At 37.8% G+C, this 19200-nt stretch overlaps 1 protein-coding gene across 1 annotated transcript in view; it reads right to left on the reverse strand.

Moving 5' to 3' along the window:
* TNRC6C (trinucleotide repeat containing adaptor 6C) overlaps nucleotides 1–19200 on the reverse strand; it is a 108970-nt gene that overhangs the window by 74160 nt on the left and 15610 nt on the right. The window contains exons 2-3 of the mRNA XM_050908215.1: nucleotides 14378–14477; nucleotides 13433–13454 (exon numbers count right to left, since the gene is read on the reverse strand). Of these exons, the coding sequence (XP_050764172.1) occupies nucleotides 13433–13454; nucleotides 14378–14440 (85 nt within the window). The 5' untranslated portion in view covers nucleotides 14441–14477. The remainder of the gene's footprint in view (nucleotides 1–13432; nucleotides 13455–14377; nucleotides 14478–19200) is intronic.

The following is a 19200-nucleotide window of genomic DNA, read 5'->3' on the forward strand; positions in this document are numbered from 1 at the left end:
CCTGATAGTGAAGCCTAGAGAATATGAAGGAAACTCTTCATTTCAGATTCAACACAGAATCTGAAGCAAACTCTTCATTAATTCAGTTGAAGCTGAACAGATTTTTTATGTCTCCAGTGCCATCGTGCATTAATGCCACATATGAAAAACAGGATTTAAATTATTGAAAAACATGAAGAAAGCAGTTCCAGCAGTTTTCAGACCTCCTTCTGTTCAGATTCTTCACGAAAATGTCCTAAATAAAAGCAAACTAAAATCTGACTGGAATTCTGCAAGCATTTCACTGCAGCTAAAATGAAGCCAAAAAAACCCCAAACCTCAGTTCAATTTGTTGCACGCAGCCTGACAGAAAACCCCTTTTGTGAGAAGGGTACAGCCGCAGCAGGTCTATTAGTGACCGAGCATTCCTTAGGAAGCTTTTCACTACTCCTTGCAATGCAACCTTGGCATCGCTGAAGATTTAAGCACCCAAGTTCACTAAAAAGACCACGACCAGAAAAAAGCACGGAGCAGAGAGGATCCATCTGTCAGTGTTTATAGCCTAGCAGCAGTGGTGTCACTGTGCAAAGCGGGGCTGGTGTATTTGTTGTTTTAGATGACAGCTCTGGTTGATCAGGCTGTCACCATAGCAACTTTCACTAAGAACTCACAATGCACCCAAACGAACTCCGAGCTAAATTAACTTATTGCATGTCACCAGTGAGAAATGACTGTTCAGAGGTAATTTTCTGTACTAATATGTAATACAGTTAACTCTCTAAATTGAATTAAATTAATTAAATGCCACTCCCAGTAAATCAGATTCTATTACATGAATGTTAAAAGAAATTAAAGATGTTTTAATAAAGATTACTAATAATAACTTAATATTATTACTTCATTTTAATTCAAAAATTCTGCTCAGTTTATTTTAGACACATGTCTTCCCCTTACTAGGAAGGAATACCTAATTACTCCACTTACATTACACACACTTATTTCACATAGATGTGCTTAGACTCATCCAAAAGAAATAACACCAGCATTTTAAGGACTGTTCACCTGTGAAATACAGCTTGGTTTAATACGTGACACCCCAACATTTTTCTTCCCCACACACACTTAAGCTTTTGGTAAATTCCCACGCCTTCAACGATTGTGTCTAGCTTCCAAAGTGTTTTATTTCTGCTTTTTCCAGAAAAAAACCCAAGAAAACTTTTTGCATTAAGTCCAAGCACAAAGAAAGAGGAAAACACCATGCCTGTCTAGGCAGGCCACAAAAATAACAGCTCTTTAATGGCTTTACAGATCTACCCAACAATATATTATTAACTTTGTTTTTTTAAAGCAGTTTCTTGCATGTTAGAGTAGGATAGTCAGCTGGGAGGCAAATCTATGATGCCCCCAGTTCCCAGTGTAAAAAAAAAGGTCAAATTATAATTGTCAACTGATGGTATTAATGCTGTCACGATGACCCTGACTTTAACTCACATTAAAGACTCACCCAAATACTTCAGGCAAAAATGGGCCCTATCTAACATTAATCATCTTTCAGAACTACGAACCACATTATTACTTTACTTTTCAAAAAGAAACTCCGTCTATGCGTGAGAAGGCAGCTGCTAACAGCAGGGGGAGCACACGGTATTTTCATATCTGCCACTGGCCGCACCGATGACAATGACGTCAGCCCAAGCGCAAGGTTCCGTTCAAGTTCTGTTAAACACCCGTAGGAAAGTCAATGTTTCCATTAAAAGAATACGGTAAGTAAGTATTTTTAAACATTTTCTCAATTCCAATTAAAAAACAGGCATAAAAGCAAATGTGAAAAGCAAGGGTGCAGTAAAGCAGCAACAATCCAACAGAGCAGAACAAGGTAAGCTTTACAACATCCCGCTACATTCCAGGTAACAGTGAAATGTGATTATGAATTTAAGTGTTGATTGTCACTATGTATCTAAGTTATTATCCAGAAATTTTAAGTTAGAATTAATTTTTTTTGAAGTCTTAGCAACTATAATAAGGCACCAAATCACAAAGTCTTCACATCCAAAAACTTATTTAGTATTCAAGGACCAAACTGGACAAATACTGTGCATGCTCATGGAATTGACTTAGTTATCCTAACATTGCACAAAAATATATCTGAACAGACAGGATGCTATAAACCATCAAGAGATAGTGAGAACACCTTATCTGATATATAAGAAAGTAATTTAGTATTTTGGAATCCTTAAAACATTTTCAAATTGAACTTTCAATTTGATAAAGGTATTGCTACTATACCTTCAAAACTCAAGAGTTTTACTTCTGTGTCAATAAACAAAACCATCTTTATCCTCTACTCACCTTCTCTTTATTGCTTTTCTTTTTAGAAGAATAAGCAAGCCATACATCTAACAGGTGAAATTCTGACATGATTTCACTTTGTTTGATGCTCGTGGCCCCACCAGAGCCAACCATGACAGAAGCCCTTCTTCAACGTGGAGTGACTTTCATGGCAGAAGTCTCTTTCTTGAAGTGGGAATGACTTACAGAGCTTCCCAGTGAGATCTAAGCAGTTATCAACACAGTCCTTGCAACTACTCAAACAGAAAAAGGACAACCTTCACAAACTCCGCAATGGACTTTAGGAAGGATCTTTTCCCCGATGCCAAGAAAAGGCACCCCAAGTTGTAAGATTAGAAGCTAAAAAGCAAGCTTTTTGAAAAATCTATTCGGAATAAGCCAGAAAGTGATCCCAAATGACCACAGTGAGAAACGATGTTTTACAATGCCAGCCTCATTCACCTACTGTAAGAGAACAGAAACCTAACCTGGCTGAAAGATCAGCTGTCTTTTGTACTGGAAAACTGGAGGCTACAACAGCAAGCAGTGGTCAGGCACTAAAGGGTCACCTTAGCAAATTTAGTGGGGTTTGTATCTTTATCGTACAATATAGGGGAAATTTCACAAAGGGAAGTATTGGACAGAGCTACAGACGTGCTCTGTACACTAAGAAGTACATCATAACAACAAGGCAAAACAGATTTCTGAGAAGTACAGTGAAGGAAAAGTGAGGCAGAGACTTGGGTTCTAGAGTTTGCTAGTTGGCACAGGACAAAAAAGGTGAAGAACATGGACCCGCAGTCTGGCTAATCCTTTCTGGGAAGGAAGAGCTAGACAACTGAGGCGGCTGAAGAAGACCTCCCGTTTGATTTCCTGCGGTGACTGTTGGACAAGATTAGGAATAACTATACGACAAAGAAAAAAAATTAAATCATTACTCTTGGAAGATGACAGATAGCAAGATATGAATTATGATGGAGCCTATGCCAGAAACATAGCATTGAATACATTATCTTCTTCCTATTTCACTCTGAAGACTTTCTCTTGTTGAGGAGAGAGTCACTACTCAGATGCCACAGCGAACGGAAGGGAAAGGCCTCCCTCATACATATATCAGAAAAGAACTGAATATACAGCAGGACAGCCTACCACCTCCAGCACACTCAGGAAGCTTTCTCATCGTTTGTCAATCAGGCCTAAACAACTGCAGCGGAAACTGTTGGGAAATTAAAACAAATAATACATTTAAATGTATACTTCAGAGGACTACCTGCAGAGAGGAAATGCTTAGCGATGAAAAAGGAGAGTTGGAAGAAGAAACTCCACATTATCAATTCAAGATCCTTACAGAATTAGAGAAGAGGGCATCTGAAATCAAGGAGCTTCTTAAAGCAAGCTGAGTTCAGGGACAGCTAACTGAACGAGAAGAATCGACAGCAGCGCTGCTATGAAACGGCTTGGATTACAGAGCTGTACAATGGAGTCAGCCTGAAAAGCATAAAAAATAAGCCTTAGATTTTACTTGTAAACAGCAGTAGGAAGGTTATAGTTACACAGGTTAACTCAAAGGTTACTTAATAATCCTCCAACTACAGATACTGCCTTTAAAAAATAATTCTGGACTAACTGGAAGGACTTCCAAAGAAGAGAAACATAAATTATTATGGTTTGAAAAACAGCTTGAAAACACTAGCATGACTGAAATGGGCTGAATGGGCTGTTAAGTAAAAAAGAGGATACAGAAAAAGGCCCCTGCAGAGGAGGGGAAAGATCTGCTCTCCACATACTGGGCAAATCAGCCAAGAAAGAATGGGCTTAAGTTACAGGAAAGACTCTTCAGGCTGAGTATGAAGACGACTTTCCAAGAATAAACAAAACGTCTTTCAAGAACATCTGCTGGGCCTGTGTGACAGTGGAGAGACGGATAAAACAATCCCTTCTTGCTAATCTAAAAGGATATATCTAGTTCTACGATTCTAAGACTTCAACATGGCATTTGAATTTTTAACGGAGTTGAGGACTCGTCAGTTCTGGAGCTTAGTAATTTGTGTTCTTCAAAACAGAAGCTCATGAGAGCCTGTCTGGCCTTGGAAAGGTGAAAGGTCTGGGTCCATAAAGACTGCTAAAAAAAAGCCAGCAGAAGCAGCCAAATTGGAAATTATGTCAGAAATGTTAAAGAGCATCCTGAAAACAGGAGGACGAATCTTCAGGAAACTACGATACGACAGAGGAGAACTACTTCTGTTAACATGGGAAGAGGCAATCAAGAGCTTGAATCATGCCTCAAGTTCAGCTGTTCCCCTTGGGCAAACAGTAATAATAGCTGCTGACATGCTCAGGGCAGCTGAGGAGTGTCCAAAGCATTTAGTGGTGCTATTAAACGCAGGTCCCACAAGACTGCTTAGTATGAGCCACTGCTGCCACGCCACAAACCTACGGCAGGATGCTTAAAAAGAAAATCACCTCCTCTCATGGTGATCTTGGACCTACAATCAACCTCATGCGTAACCACCTCTTAGGATGTTAATGCACGCTACACTGCCTAAACCAGTTCAGGAATAACCTGAATGATCAGATGCACGATGCAAACCCGACCAGAATGCTTCAGCGCATTTACCAGACTGCGAGCTGGTTAAACAGACATTTTAAATAGTCCTGTAGGATTTGGAAAGTATGGGCTACCACCTTTAACAACTCAGGAAAAGCATTAAAATAATCTAGCAAAACACAGGGAAGTCAAGAGGCAGCCTAGGTTCTCAGAGTAGAGGAATGTCAACACCAGATAGTCAACAGGAGAACACAAGGTCCCTCAGGCCAAGGGCTTCACACGCTGTGTAAAAGAATCAAAACACGTTTTCATTTCCTTCCTTTTCCCAAGATAACCGTCTTCAGCATTTGTAGAGTAACTACCCCAAGAGCGTGTACTAGTGTTACAGTTCAAAGCTGGTTTCATCCTTCCCAAGGAAAGGATCAAGAAACATGAGAAAATGGGCATATTTCTCAAAACAATCAGTACCAAAGTGAATATATTTCCTAATGAACCTCTCTTCAAGCTTACGGTTTGCAGATCTTTATATATACTATATTTACATGCGATACAAGCCTCCTCCAGGTAGTGAGATGATAATCTAATAATGGAAAGTGGTCAGCACACTGCAGGTAAATCACAGCTGACAGGTTTTCATGGAGAAGGCATCACAGCAGCCAACAGTTTCCCATGAAAGAATGACCTAAGTGAGACAGTCCTCAAGGCAGACAAGAAACTGCCTTCATGTACATGTTTCTTTAAAAGAAGGGTAAAAGCAAATGACAGACTTTAGTTCAGAAAGTAAAGGAGGATCACACTGATAAAATAGGTGAGCTGTGCTATAAAGCCATTTCCAAGAACACAAATCTCAGACTCTGCTGCGTGGGTAAGAAAGCTAAGATATGCAGGGTGGGTGTTCCCCGTCCGTTATTATCAGCAGATACAGAACATAGCGGTGGCATGTTAAAATGGAAAAACGCATCTGGTCTCTAGTACCAGGGCATATACGCTCTGACGGACAAGTATCAGACAACATTCTATTTACAACTGGAAAATAGTTATTTGATAAGCAGACTGATAGAAGAACAGAATACATGCTATTGTCCGAACTGTTGTGATGCCAGAAAGTGTAGCAGTTCGACCGTTTCACAGTCTACATGCTTAAATATACTGCATTAGGCAATGCCCATTACTGAAAAAGCGGTCTATCGCCGAGTATGAAAGCACACACTGTGGGCAGATAAATAACCATAAAACAGCATGCAGTTTGATGATAACTACCACTATTATCATTGTGTAGCTGCGTTAAAATTTATACTCTAGAATATACAGTTGTCAACAACTGTATTGGCAGTTGTTTTGTTTTTCAAAAAGCAAGCCAGGGATTTATCTGAGAGGCATTACCACCAAGGGGCACCCTGACAATTAGGTCTAGATGAGAAAAACCAAACTGGTGTTATCTAATTTGTTCTTATTCTCTCTTTATGGAGTACTCTTGTAGAGATAATGTCCCAGGCTTGAAATTTATTCGACAATGGACAATGTAAAGAGAAATCTGATGAAAGCATGTAGTCCTGCTGCCTTCAAGCAGGGTATCAACCCTTACAACATTTAGAGCGTTTGAAAAATAGTTTCAATCAACTGTGTCTAGTGTTTGAAAGCTCCCATTTTCACCTGGTTTTAAAACTACATATACACAGGTCAGGCTGTTACCATCCTCAATCTGATAAGCCCAGATCATTTCCTAATTGAGGAAACTGAGAAAAGGCAAACCACATGGAAGACTAGAGCAATATTCTGTCTGTATTTATATTATAAGCACATGCCTAAATTTGCATGATGGCAAACTACAACAGACTATCTCTAAGGAGAATAAAAACTACCTCTGAGGAGTACTAAGAATATCAAAGATCTCTGACTTGAGCTCTCACCTACTTTTCTACTCCCAGCCGAGGAATCTGCAAAGCTTGCAAGGCAGCCACTGAATGGGACTGGAGGTGCTTACTTGAGCGGTAAGACGAAGAAGCAACTCTAGGCAAAGACATCGAAGCCCTCTGCATCTCTTCGGGGGGCAGCTGTCCTGTAAATCCAGCTCAGGACAGGAGCACATTAGGAAGAATATATCGCATGGTTTCTGTTTTATTTTCAAATAACCCTAGAGTTTTGTGTTTGTTTTTCTTTAAGAGATAAATGTTTTTGCCAAAAACCTGTACTAATCGCTTTGGTGCCTCGTTGTCCGAAAAGAGTATTTATTTGAAAGCTAAAGAGTCTACAGCTTCACAAGAGCTACAGAAGACTTAAACCTTCAGAACTGTCAATCCTTGGTTGCAGGGCTCAGGGTGTCCAGCCTTGACAAACCCTCTCTCCTGCAAAGAGACACCAATTCTCAATGCCACGACTAATCTCTAGTTGGACACCTTTGACTAGCAAACCAGCAAGATCAACACAGAAAGTGCTCCGAAGCCAAATATAGCTTGTAGTTTAGTAAAGACTATCCATACACTCACTTGTTACCTTAAATTTTTCTCCTTCACTTCATAATGGCAATGTTGAAGTAAGATACTCATAATGTTGCTTATACTTGTGAGAGCAAAAAGCATATTAAATAGCACTAAACTACTGCCACCAGAAACTCAGGATGGCTTGTCACAGCCATCCCACCTGAAACAATAAGCAGGAAACCAAAGGTTTCTTCTGTACTAGTTAACTCCAAGCCTCCCAGCTCATTCTTTTTGCTTTGTCTCCTTGAATATGCAAATTTCTCCTCCTGTCTGCTCTAATCTTTTTGTATTTTCTACTCCTTTTCACCCAGTATTATGGCAGAGGCTCTACGAATTATCTTCCTACTCTATTCTTTGCAGATTGTAAAATCGTAATTACTTCTCTATCAGAGAAGCGATATCTCAGTCAGTTATAAGAACAAATTCATGTTTGTTTAAAGATACTTATAACAGCACAACAACACCATGATAACGTTTATCAAAAAGAAAACATTTTTGTGTTATAAAGCCTTAACGTATGACAACAGGTTATCATTAGGTTATCAAATGACTGTGTATTAAGATCTAATTGAAAAACTTATTACAGTGCTCCCCCTCCTTCCGCAATGATGATTTATGGCACATTTTGTCACTACAATGTTCAGCAGTTCAGTACAAACACAGCACTTAACTAACAAGATGGCAGAGGCAGATATTCAAGCATAAGCTATAAATACTCAAATGAGTCAGAGGTTGTAAGTCTGTTGTAAATCATACCTGATTTGTAGGCTGAAACACATTTCCTAATCTTATGTAAAAACCTCTGCTGGTTCCTACAATAATATGACACAAACTAGAAAAACTCAAAACTTTTTTTTTTAAAGACTGATTGTGTTACACACTGTCATAATTCTACTTAAAATACTGATGAGATTCTCTAAAAAGTTTAGTTTTCCTTATTTTCTATTGAACTACCATTAAACATCGGTAACATCTACCACAGCCAGAAAAAGCACGTTATCAACGTACATAAAACTGCATTTCTGTATGAGCAGAATTGAGTGTAGGTTACAGGAAGGTAATTCACATCCAAATGAGTACAAGCAGAGAACATTATAACAGCCCACTTGGGCAGGGTTAGTAAAGAATCAGTTTAAAACTATGCAACAATCTACATGGCTGATTTGGAAATGAAAATATCTGGCTTTGAAGAAAGGTATGCCACTACTTCTGTCATCCAAATGGAAATGCCAGAGCAGGGGACGGGATCTCAGATCTTTTCATCCACTCTTTTTTTCCTTTTAACTCCCATTTATAATACAGTTGACCATGTTCCTCCAGATAAAAATATACAGTACTGCTTGTAGTATAAAAAATGCTATGCAAATTTTAAAAAGAATTCGAAGAAAGTATGCCAACATTCGCAACACCACAAACGGTTTATTATGCAACCTCATACTGTTAAATGCTTTCTGTTCTTTTAAGTCCCCCCAAAATAAAACGTATTAAAGCATCTACCTTGGTAGAATCATCTCTCAGTCTGCAGACAACCTTCCTGACTCTGCAAGTTGCATATTAAAATCATCATATGGTGAAGAGTCCCAAGACACACGGCACAGACAGCCTGGGGCAGGGGAAAGCTCCAGAAACAGACCACAAGCGGAAGGGAACGATGCTCAGCTCAGGATCCATCGTACCACTTTAAGAGAGGATGGGCAGTGCTGGACGGGCTGCTGAATCTCAGGATTATTGCAGCTATTCCAGCTTCTGCAATCCTGCTTCATCCCATAAACAGTGAGCTGAAGTTCCCATTTTCCCCTTGAAAAGCCCACATGTCTCTTCCTGGTCCCATGCCATGGACATGCTAAAGACAGACCTACAAGGATCATGAAGTTCAAAGAGGCAGAGGGTGGCCATCTCTGCTTTAAACTAAAGGGAAAAAAATATTTTCCAGACTAACATTTCTAATCAAATATTTACCAAAATATTTTCTATGTTAGACTAAAAATGGTATATACTTAACCCTTTTTACTTGTATGCTTGCAGATTTAACACTTACCTTCATTGTAGATAATGCTGGAGAACTGGATAGATACTTTGCCTTTCAATTACCGTGGCGGATGTTTGAGTAGGAAGCCACTTAAGCTATTTTATACCAGCACTTTAACTTCGTCTTAGATAAAGTGCATAGAATTCAGCCAGGATGGGAGTAAAGCAGTCAAGGAATTGATCACCTGTGTGCTGACTAAATCTGCAGCAAAATGGCTAGAAGAAAAGTAGGCAGCAAAACGCGCTGACCTCAGAGTATTTATCACAAGCATAGCTCTCTTAAAAGTCCCCTGTAGTTATTAAGTAACAACCATTTACCATACTAGTGACTATTTACCATACAGTACCAAAACTCTTACTGGTAGTTACAGCTGAATGTTTTCATTACAAAAGCCTTTATACACAAAGTTTCTTTATCAAGTGCATATAAACTGGCAAGAGTTTACACATTTAAAATAAACACTAATAGGCTGTGCTCAATAGTCTTGTTCTCAAAACCATTACCATAAAAGAACAGTAACGTGGAAGTACAATGCACAGCGCGCAATAAAAACATGTTCATTTCCCACCTCATCTAATTCTGCAGTGCTCCTCTCCAGCTGAACAGGAAGACTACTTTCATTTGTTTTCAAGTAATTGAGAAACATTTCAGGTACTTATCAGCTCTTCAATCTTTTTTCCTTTCACACATTCCCTAGAATTGTTGCCAACAGGGTATTTATAAAAGATTCAGCCTAACAAAAATACTCTGGCAAACAATGTTGCAGAAAAAAATTAGAAACTGAAGAAGCTGTTATGTAGAGAAGACTTAAAGAGTTGGATCCTTGTTTAAACAGAAAAAATAATTTAAGTTGTTTAAACAGACGCAAGAGCTGTGTAAGGGAGCACTTCCTACCCCTGGACCAGTAACTCCAGAAGCAGCCACATACCTTTCCTCTATTGGTGGAAATGGGTGTTTATTTTGGAAGGGTTTTGTGCTCCACATCACAAATGGAAACATTCAGCTCCCTCTGAGGCCTCAGAGCAATATTTAACTGACAACATGCCATATACACACACCCACAGGAAACCTCTTTCCTCCTTACTAGTTTCTCTTTCCTGAGGCCTCACCAGCAACTGAACATGCAACAGCCAATAGCATCTTACAGCGAATTATAACTACACATACAAAGCATACGAGTCAATTATTAGATAGGACAGTATCTCCACATTTTCCATTGTGCTAGAGAAATAAATGAAAATCTTAATATTAATTTAAAAAAATTAAAAAGCACCTTTATCACAGCATAGGCTTATAGTACATACTAAGTCAACTGAAAAGGCTAACCTTTCCCACTGCTTATCAAGTCCCACCGTTTGTGCCATCCTAGCTACTTCAAGAAAGTGCCTTCTCCTTCAAAAATACTGCTGAGAGCAAACACGAAACAGTATAAAATATTGTCTCCAATCACCTGAAAAACAGAAACTGAAAAATCCTTCCATTTCCCATCTCCAGTTGTGTAATTTATTTTTCTTCAATATGACCCAAACGGTGTAAGCATCTCTCATTGCTATAGCAAACCAGCTGTGGAACTGAATGACACATACATAAAATGAAGCAATTTTTTTTTCTAAGTTACCACAAGCAGCTACGTTAAGTCACATTTATAAAGATCTTACCTACCAAAATCTGGCTATAGGAACATTTTGCAAGAAGTTCAGTTCCAGCCCAGTTTTAATCTTTGCTTTAATACATCCCATACATTGGGATGCAGTACCTACTGCAGTCAATTCACCCAGTTTTACTGTGTCATCCTGTCTTTACAATGAATTTAATTGCTGTGTCCCAGATATGAAATAAATTAACTAAATTCAATGATAATCCCTGTGTCGCCTTTTAGTTCTAGTAGCATTTGTCACTCAACCTTGAAAATATATCAAAATAAAATACTTGGTGCAGTACTGCATTAAAGTTTACAGTCAACTTTGACTATTCCATGAAAAAAGTTCAGCCAATTTTTTCCTCTCATTAATTTAGAATTGATATTTTCTATATTTTAAGAAATTCCTGCTACCTATCACAAGCTTGTGTACATCGCTCCTAAAGATCAATGTAAGAGAACAGTATCATAAAGTGGAAATGAAACATTGCCAACCTTAAAAGCAACTAATAGTTGCCCGCCAAAGGAAATTAAAAGAAGGGTCATCCATATGACTGTAAATAACCACTATCCCTTGCACTGAACACAAACAGGAGAGGTTTGGTTTCTCTACAGGCCAGGTCAACTCTTTCCAATGAAGCCTAACTACAAAAAGGTGCATTACTGCTTCTGACAGATGAAACAATAAAAGCCAGAACTGCTTAATCTTTAACTTAACTACCTTTATTTACTGTTGTCTTCTTCCTAATTCATATTTTATAGCAGCAGCATAGGACGCTTAAATACAAAGATAATGGACAAAAAAAATCAAACAGATGGAGAAATGTAGTCCCTAAATTTGAAAGAAACAAACTCACAAGCGCACCTGAAAAACTGGAGTTATCATCATGCTACTTTTAAAACCTTAAACTTGACATTTTCAAGCAATTAAAAACAAAGCTGTCACAACAAAGACAGAAATAATAATATCCCACAGAGGAAAGCAGAAGGCATTGTGTTTTAATATTAACAGAAATGAAGAGCCACTGTATTAACACGTGAAAATGAACTTAGTTCCTTTGACAGCAAAAACATCTGCCATTGAATTATGATATTAAAAAGTCATTATAATACATTATAGAACAGTGAAACCTTTTCACACAGAAACGAGCTGATACAGAGAACAAAATGTGTAATACTGTGGAAACAGAAATATTCCATTTAGATAGAAATCGCTCTGATGTATCTTAATTCCAAATTTTTTCATGTACTTAAGATTTCGAGGGGCTTAGCTACTTCTGCTACCTTCTTCTCCTGAAAGCAAAATCCACTGTTACAAACTACATGAGATCTTACAGGGCAGATGCAAGAGAATTCAGACTAAAATTTTCTGATTTCACACTTTCTACATAAGAAAAATTTGGAAAGAAAAGGACAGTTTCAATAAATTACTTGATACAGTTTCTTCACCATGTAGTTAAGACTTTTTTCTGAATTTTTCTGAATTCAGTATTACCGAAGCAATACTTAATTTCTGCTGTATAAATACATAAAAAGTGTTTGAAACATAAGTTGTTTTGTCAACCCCATATGTTAGGCTTGGCTCTTCTTTAATTCCCAGTCTTTGGGAATCTGGGAAACTCTACTTGCCTGTCTGTCACCTAATTACGCAGCAATAAATAACACTGCATATTAACTCATTCAGAACTGTTCCACAGCCCTGAGTTCTGTGTGGTGCCATGTAAATCAAAGGACAGACTAGACAAAATAACTGTAAGCCAACAGTTGCAGAAGAGAGGCATGACCTCGCCTCTTCTCCTCACCTTTCTTAAAGCCATAGCTTCATTAACATTTCTCCTAGGGCACCTAGGACTTCGCTGCCCCAAAAAGGAGAACGGGTTGCTTATCTCTGCTGCTTCCTGGACCATGCTGCAAACCATTTCAATTCACTTACCAAGCAGAAAACCCACACAGAAAGAAAAAAGGCGGTGGTGGCGGTGGGGGAAATAGCTTTCGCCTAAGTTCAATGAATTGAGTTTACTCACTAAATTGAGTTGAATCGTGCATGCAGGGGGAGAGATTTACCCTCTTTGGTGGCAATTAGTTGTCTTTGAAATAGATAAATAACTACTAACAACTAAATGGAAAACTACATCTGTCTTGACATCAGACAAAAAAGATGACATATGTTGTGCTATGTTTCACAGAAATTTAATCCATATATTCTTATCAAAAAGGTGCCATACAATACTCAGCAAGATAAGCAAAGAAAAAGCTTATGCTGAGAATCCCAACATATAGTCAGCTTCTCCAACAAAACTTTAATAACAGAACTATCCTAGTAAGATAGACTCTCCCCATTAAAAAGACAAAGAATAAAAGTACAAGCACATTTTTAAACACACTTACAAAAATATCAAATGGTTCACAAAGAATAAACGTGAATTTACCTTTGGTTTTTTGTTCAGCAGCCTGAAAGAAGAAGAGAACAAAACAAATCAACTACTTGTCAATATTCAAAATGATACCTAATAATTACAGGGCTGCAGGCCTAACTTCTTGCAGAAACTGCTTACATAAATCAGGCATGAGTTCCAATTAAGGACTGGAGAATGTTAGTTTAACTCCATGTATTAGGAATGTAAGAATGGCTACCCTTGTCTGACTGATGCCAAAAGCAGATGCCAAAGAGACAGTATAAAACATGGCAAGCAGTATGATAGTATCCCCCTCTACCCACCCAGCCTTCTGTCACTTGAGGTTCAGAGCCTTCCTGAACCAAACAGTACGCTTATGAACTTAACACTCAGCAGAATTAACTTCTGTGAATTTGTCCAGTATCCCTTTGAGTCCATACATACTATTAGCTTACACAGATTAACTGCACATTTTGTGAAGATGCATCTTTTTTTTATCTGTTTGGAATCTACCCACTTTTTTTTTTTAATGATGCCTAATTTTTATACTGGAAAACAGTGACCAATTCCTGTCCATACCCTAAGGGCCGTTTAAGATTAAAACTAACCATGTAATCCAGAAAACGAGGCAGGAGAATGCACACCACAGAAAATGCGCAATGGCCTCAGAATCCACAGTCACTTCAGTATCAGCTGAGGCTAATCCAGTTAACTTTGCATTGACATTGATGAGGAACATTCACGTGACACAGCTGTGGGAGCAGTAACTTAACATCAGGGGACAGTAAGCAGCTTGGGGAGTGCTAAGGAACTGTCACAACTGCTTTTGCAGAGATTTTCTGACCACAGCCTCACTCAAAATCGACAGGACTGCTCACTTGCATCAGAATTATTCACAGAAGTAAAGGCTGCAGAATCAGTATCTGTACATTACACGTAAAAGTGAGTATATAATTTAAAACAGTAACATGAACAAACCTTTTTCTGAGCACCTTCCTTCTTTTTCTTTTCTTCCTGCTTTTTCTTTTTCTTTTCTTCCATCAAATGTTCCTCTTCTTGTGTTTCTTGTTCTTTCTCCCTGATAAGAATAAAGGTTAGGAAGAGCTTTTCAATAAGATGAAGTTCAGCTAGGAAGGTAAATAATCCATACTTATATTGCTAACTTTATATATCTCATGCTTAAAAAAGGCTGCTTCTAATGCTGTAATAAAAGCATTAAAAAAAGCTCTTCCAAAATTGAAACCAATGACAAATAAAATAGTAGACAATGAAAATTCAGAAAGGATAGATTTTATTTGGAATCTCTTTCCACAATCACTCAAAAGTACTACTTAGTATTAGCACATTCTATGGAAAGAAAGTTTAAAACTGAAAAAAAAAGAACAAAACCCAGGTAATTAATGCAAGTTCTGCTGGCTTTCAACAGCTATGATTCACAATATACCTTAAAGATCATTAGCGAGTACATTATTTTCCAACTATTTTTCTTTTTTGATCAAACACATACCGTATTCATTTCTCATATGCATCCAATTTGTTCTCAAGGAGTTGTAAACTAAGGCCCAGATGAATTTAAATCATCGTATTTTGTGTTCATCCTATAAATTCTAGCTGAAGAATTTCCATGAATACAAAGCAAGACTGTTCCAGTAGCATCTGGGTTAAAATTTAACCTAAATTGTCCCAAATCAAGAAGAAAATCTATTTGAAACCTCACCATCTATGCTTTCTTTGTCCATCACCGTAATAAATGGTTATAACAATGAACCTCCCCAACATCCTTCCAAATACATATCAATGCAAATAATTCATTTATTTCTCTATTACTATTTTATCTTCCTTGACAGCTCTTTAGGTCCTGATCATTTATCAGCCTTACAGATCTTCTGCGTATACTCCATTTCTGATGGGCTGAAACCATTACTATTATTATTATTAGATTCGATGTCTTCCAATTATTCATCGAGATCACTTTTAGCCTAACTTATTATTGCTTTACATTTAACTTGCCAAAGCCTACAGCCCTTTTTTTTTTTGTTTGCTTTTTTTTTTTTTTGTTAAAAAAGGTCTTTTAGTTATAAAACTCTTTACTCAATTGTTTTATCACAACAGGTCTGCGGGGGGGGGCCTGCTCTTTGCCTAAAGGAGAAACAGATACTCTTCAGATTTTGCACATCGTGTCTTCAAACATTCCCCATGAAACATTTTGCCTTTTAACTGTTTTCCTTTTAACAAGTTTGCACATTCTTACATAGTTTCCCTTTTTATAAAAAAAGGAATATTGTAGCCAATTTTTTGAGATTTTGGCTGTTGAAGGGTGTTCTGGTTTTTGGCTTTTTCACTTGCCTGAAAATACTGATTTTAGCCACTGTAGATGCTTTAATGCTTACAGAGATCCTGCACAGTGCTCCAGACTAAACGAAAAGCAGCTTCCCTTTTCTTGTGTTACTCAAAACAATAAACAATACAGTAAGCAATTCAGAGGTCTCAACATAGGTGTTAGTGCCCTTTTAGATACTTTACAGCACTTAAACTATTTACAGAAGTGACAGATAAGGCAAGACCCAGAGTCTGGAATAGCAGCTGGAGGTCAGGCACATCTGGAAGCGGTTGGTGCACAACTGAAGGTCAGGACATCTAAAGTGGCATTAGACATCTGTATTTTAAATACTTGAATCACTTTCTGTCATGACCAGAAATTCATCACCTGCATGACTGCTCAACTTTATGCCAATTTCAAAGGGCCACCTTTCAAGTATTGTACTGTAAATCAATGTTCAAGAAACATTTGCTCTTAAGAGTTGCAGGTGGGTATTTGCATTGCAAACTTAACATTGCACTTAAGAAGAGGGTACTTAAAATTGTACTTTTAAATGGATTGTTCTACGACTTCGCAAAAAGTGATGACTTACATTGCCAAAAGGAACTGAGTTGAAAACGTAATAGATTTGACTTTATTCCCGTTAGCTCCGGAGAACAGAAGTCCCCAGGATTTCAGTAACTACAAAGTAACAACATCCAGTCCCTTCATTTTCAGTGCTCCCTACCCCAGTCACATCAGACTCTACAAAGCCCATGTCTCCAAGTGAACTCTCCCAAACTGTCAGACTATCGCCAAGGGAAGTTCTAGCCTTTTTTGTTTTTTAAAGCAGGTGAATGAAACAAGCCAGTGCAAAATGAGAAACTTTTTGGTTTCCTCCTGCTAGTACTTGAGAAAATGCAGGACAGTACAGCAATTCCAGAACACCACAATTACATTTAAATCCCTTTCAATAGTCAGTACAGTATTTAAAAAAAACAAACACACACACAAACACACACCACCACCACTGTGCTTAACTTGCAGTTTTCTTTAAGCTATGAAAGTACGTACTTCCCAACTGTCTTGTTAGGCCTTTGGGTTTTTTATATCAAGTTCCTTTCATAGAATCATAGAATACCAGCTTGGAAGGGACCTCAAGGATCATCTGGTCCAACCTCTCTTGGCAAAAGCACAGTCCAGACAAAGACAGCCCAGCACTCTGTTCAGCTGAATCTTGAAAGTGCCCAATGTTGGGGATCAACTTTCATCACTGCCAACGTCTTGTTACTTAGACTGGACTCCGCTATGAACATCTCTATTTCCAGCCTTTCTGTCCTCTAAAGGTGGTTCTGTTTTGACATTTCCCAAGCACTGTTGTATGTTATTCCCTCCCTTATGCAGGTAATAGACCATGTCAGAGGATTTTCCAAATCAAAGAAGAGCAAACATTTTGCTCCATTAAAAACACAATGTATTTTATTACCATATTATCATATCAGTTACAACATAAGAGGTAGAAGTGCCACTCCTAGCAGAAGCCTGTTTGTGGTTTGTTTTTTTTTTCCCCATTTCTGAGATTAAAATAGCCTCAGATTAACTCAGAAAATGATACTATAATTTTTAATGGAGTTCAATTTTCAAAACTGATTTACATAATGACACTTCTGAATACATGTGCTTTAAATATGCTTAAAATAGAAATAAAGCTCCAAGTGGCCTCTCAGATGGCAACTCTGCTGTCACTTCTAGGCAGAAATTAGTCATCTAAGAGCAAAACAAAAGGAAAACAATAAAAACATTGCTATATAAAGTTTGATTACATTGTCAAAGGCATATGTTGCAGTTTTACTCCCCCAGTGACAATTTAATCTTTATTACAGGAAACATGCTAAAAAATTTATGAATACAAGACTCATGATTTAAACCAGAAATGTCTTAGAATATACTTGCAGGAGTTTTGCCTTTTTCATATATATGGATCTGATGTATCAGAATCATGGGGGATTTTTATGAGCAGAGAGCAAAGAGTTTTACTATACCATCAAGTGTTGTTTTTACAGATTGCAATTAGCTTGTTAAATCCAAACCTAAACCAAGGTTATCTTTAAAGTACACATGCTTAAGAGCTCTCTCTGAATAGGAAAGCAAGACAAAATGCAGGTCATGGTCAGAACAACTTGAGAACTATGGCTACGTTCTGTCAATGCCTGTTGCAGAAAGGCTATCCCTTTAAAAAATTAACAAATCTAGGCTGATTTTATTTTTTTAAGCTAAGTGAGAACTCCAGTTTTCTAGTTGGTATCAGATATTGGATTGCTTTCACATCTGAAGCCACAGCTGGCATTTTGAATTAGTGCTGATGTGACATTCTAACAGGATTTTGAAATACACCTTCTGGGAATATCATGTTCTTAAACAAACTTCAAGTAGAGTCTATTTGTGTTATTACATGCAAGGTTATTACCCATACAATGTTTTATAGTTCAGAAGTTCCTGCAATAGCTGAGCACTAAACAGAGACCTGTCTCTCTTGTCCCTCCATGTGACTCAGCTCCAAACCTAGCAGCCTAATGAATTTTCTTTGCACATATTTAAGATGCTGCAGGTTTATTTATTTACATAGGAAAACTGCCTGGAATACCTCTTCAGAATAGCATTCTTAATCTTGGTCTACAGACGTCTTTGCCTGGTTTAGCCCAATGAGAGAACAGCTCCCATACATTAATTCTGGAATACCTCTCATACCTTAAATTCACATCCTACTTTATGTTGGAAAAATCTCCCTTGATAGTTGTGAAAGTTGCTGACAGAAATCCTACAAATTGCATACAATCGCTTAAGTATTGCTCTGGTTTTGACTTCCCCCACCATACAACAAGGCATCATGTATTTTTGCACACATGTTTTTCCTAACAATGATGATGGAAGGAAAAGAGAAAAAAAAAAAGCTTTAAACTAGAATTGTAAGGAACTGACAAATAATCGCCCAGAGGCAGGCTACCAAAGCATGCCGAGCAGGCTTTGTGGAAGGAACTAACAGAGCCATGCTTCGTTACAGGTGATAACAGAGGGTCTGGACAGCACAGACATCAAACATAAAGTAACCAAGTTCTCAAAATCCAGTATCATACAGTTTCAAATAAAAATGAAGAAAATTACTATTTAGAAAGTTCTTCAAGATCTGATTCTAAATGGTAAGAAAGAAGTGGCTGAGATCATGAAGGCAGAAAGCAGCTTGAAAGGTGGCAATGAAATGGAATGAAAAAATTAACAAAATAAAGAGCAGTGAATATTGGAAAGGCAGGCTTCAATTAATTCAGGACAACTGAAAAATATTGTCACACAGGAAGAGGCAGGCGTTGTTTCTTGGAAATCGCCAAGAATCTAAGTGACAATGCGGATACCCTAATGTATAGGAGGAATACTACATAAAGCAAGAGGTCACCATATCGTCAGCAGTCCTTGTTTTCATGACTACTAGAACACATAAACTAAAACT

The sequence above is a fragment of the Gymnogyps californianus genome, chromosome 19, assembly GCF_018139145.2.
Source record: "Gymnogyps californianus isolate 813 chromosome 19, ASM1813914v2, whole genome shotgun sequence".
NCBI classification, from domain to species: domain Eukaryota; kingdom Metazoa; phylum Chordata; class Aves; order Accipitriformes; family Cathartidae; genus Gymnogyps; species Gymnogyps californianus.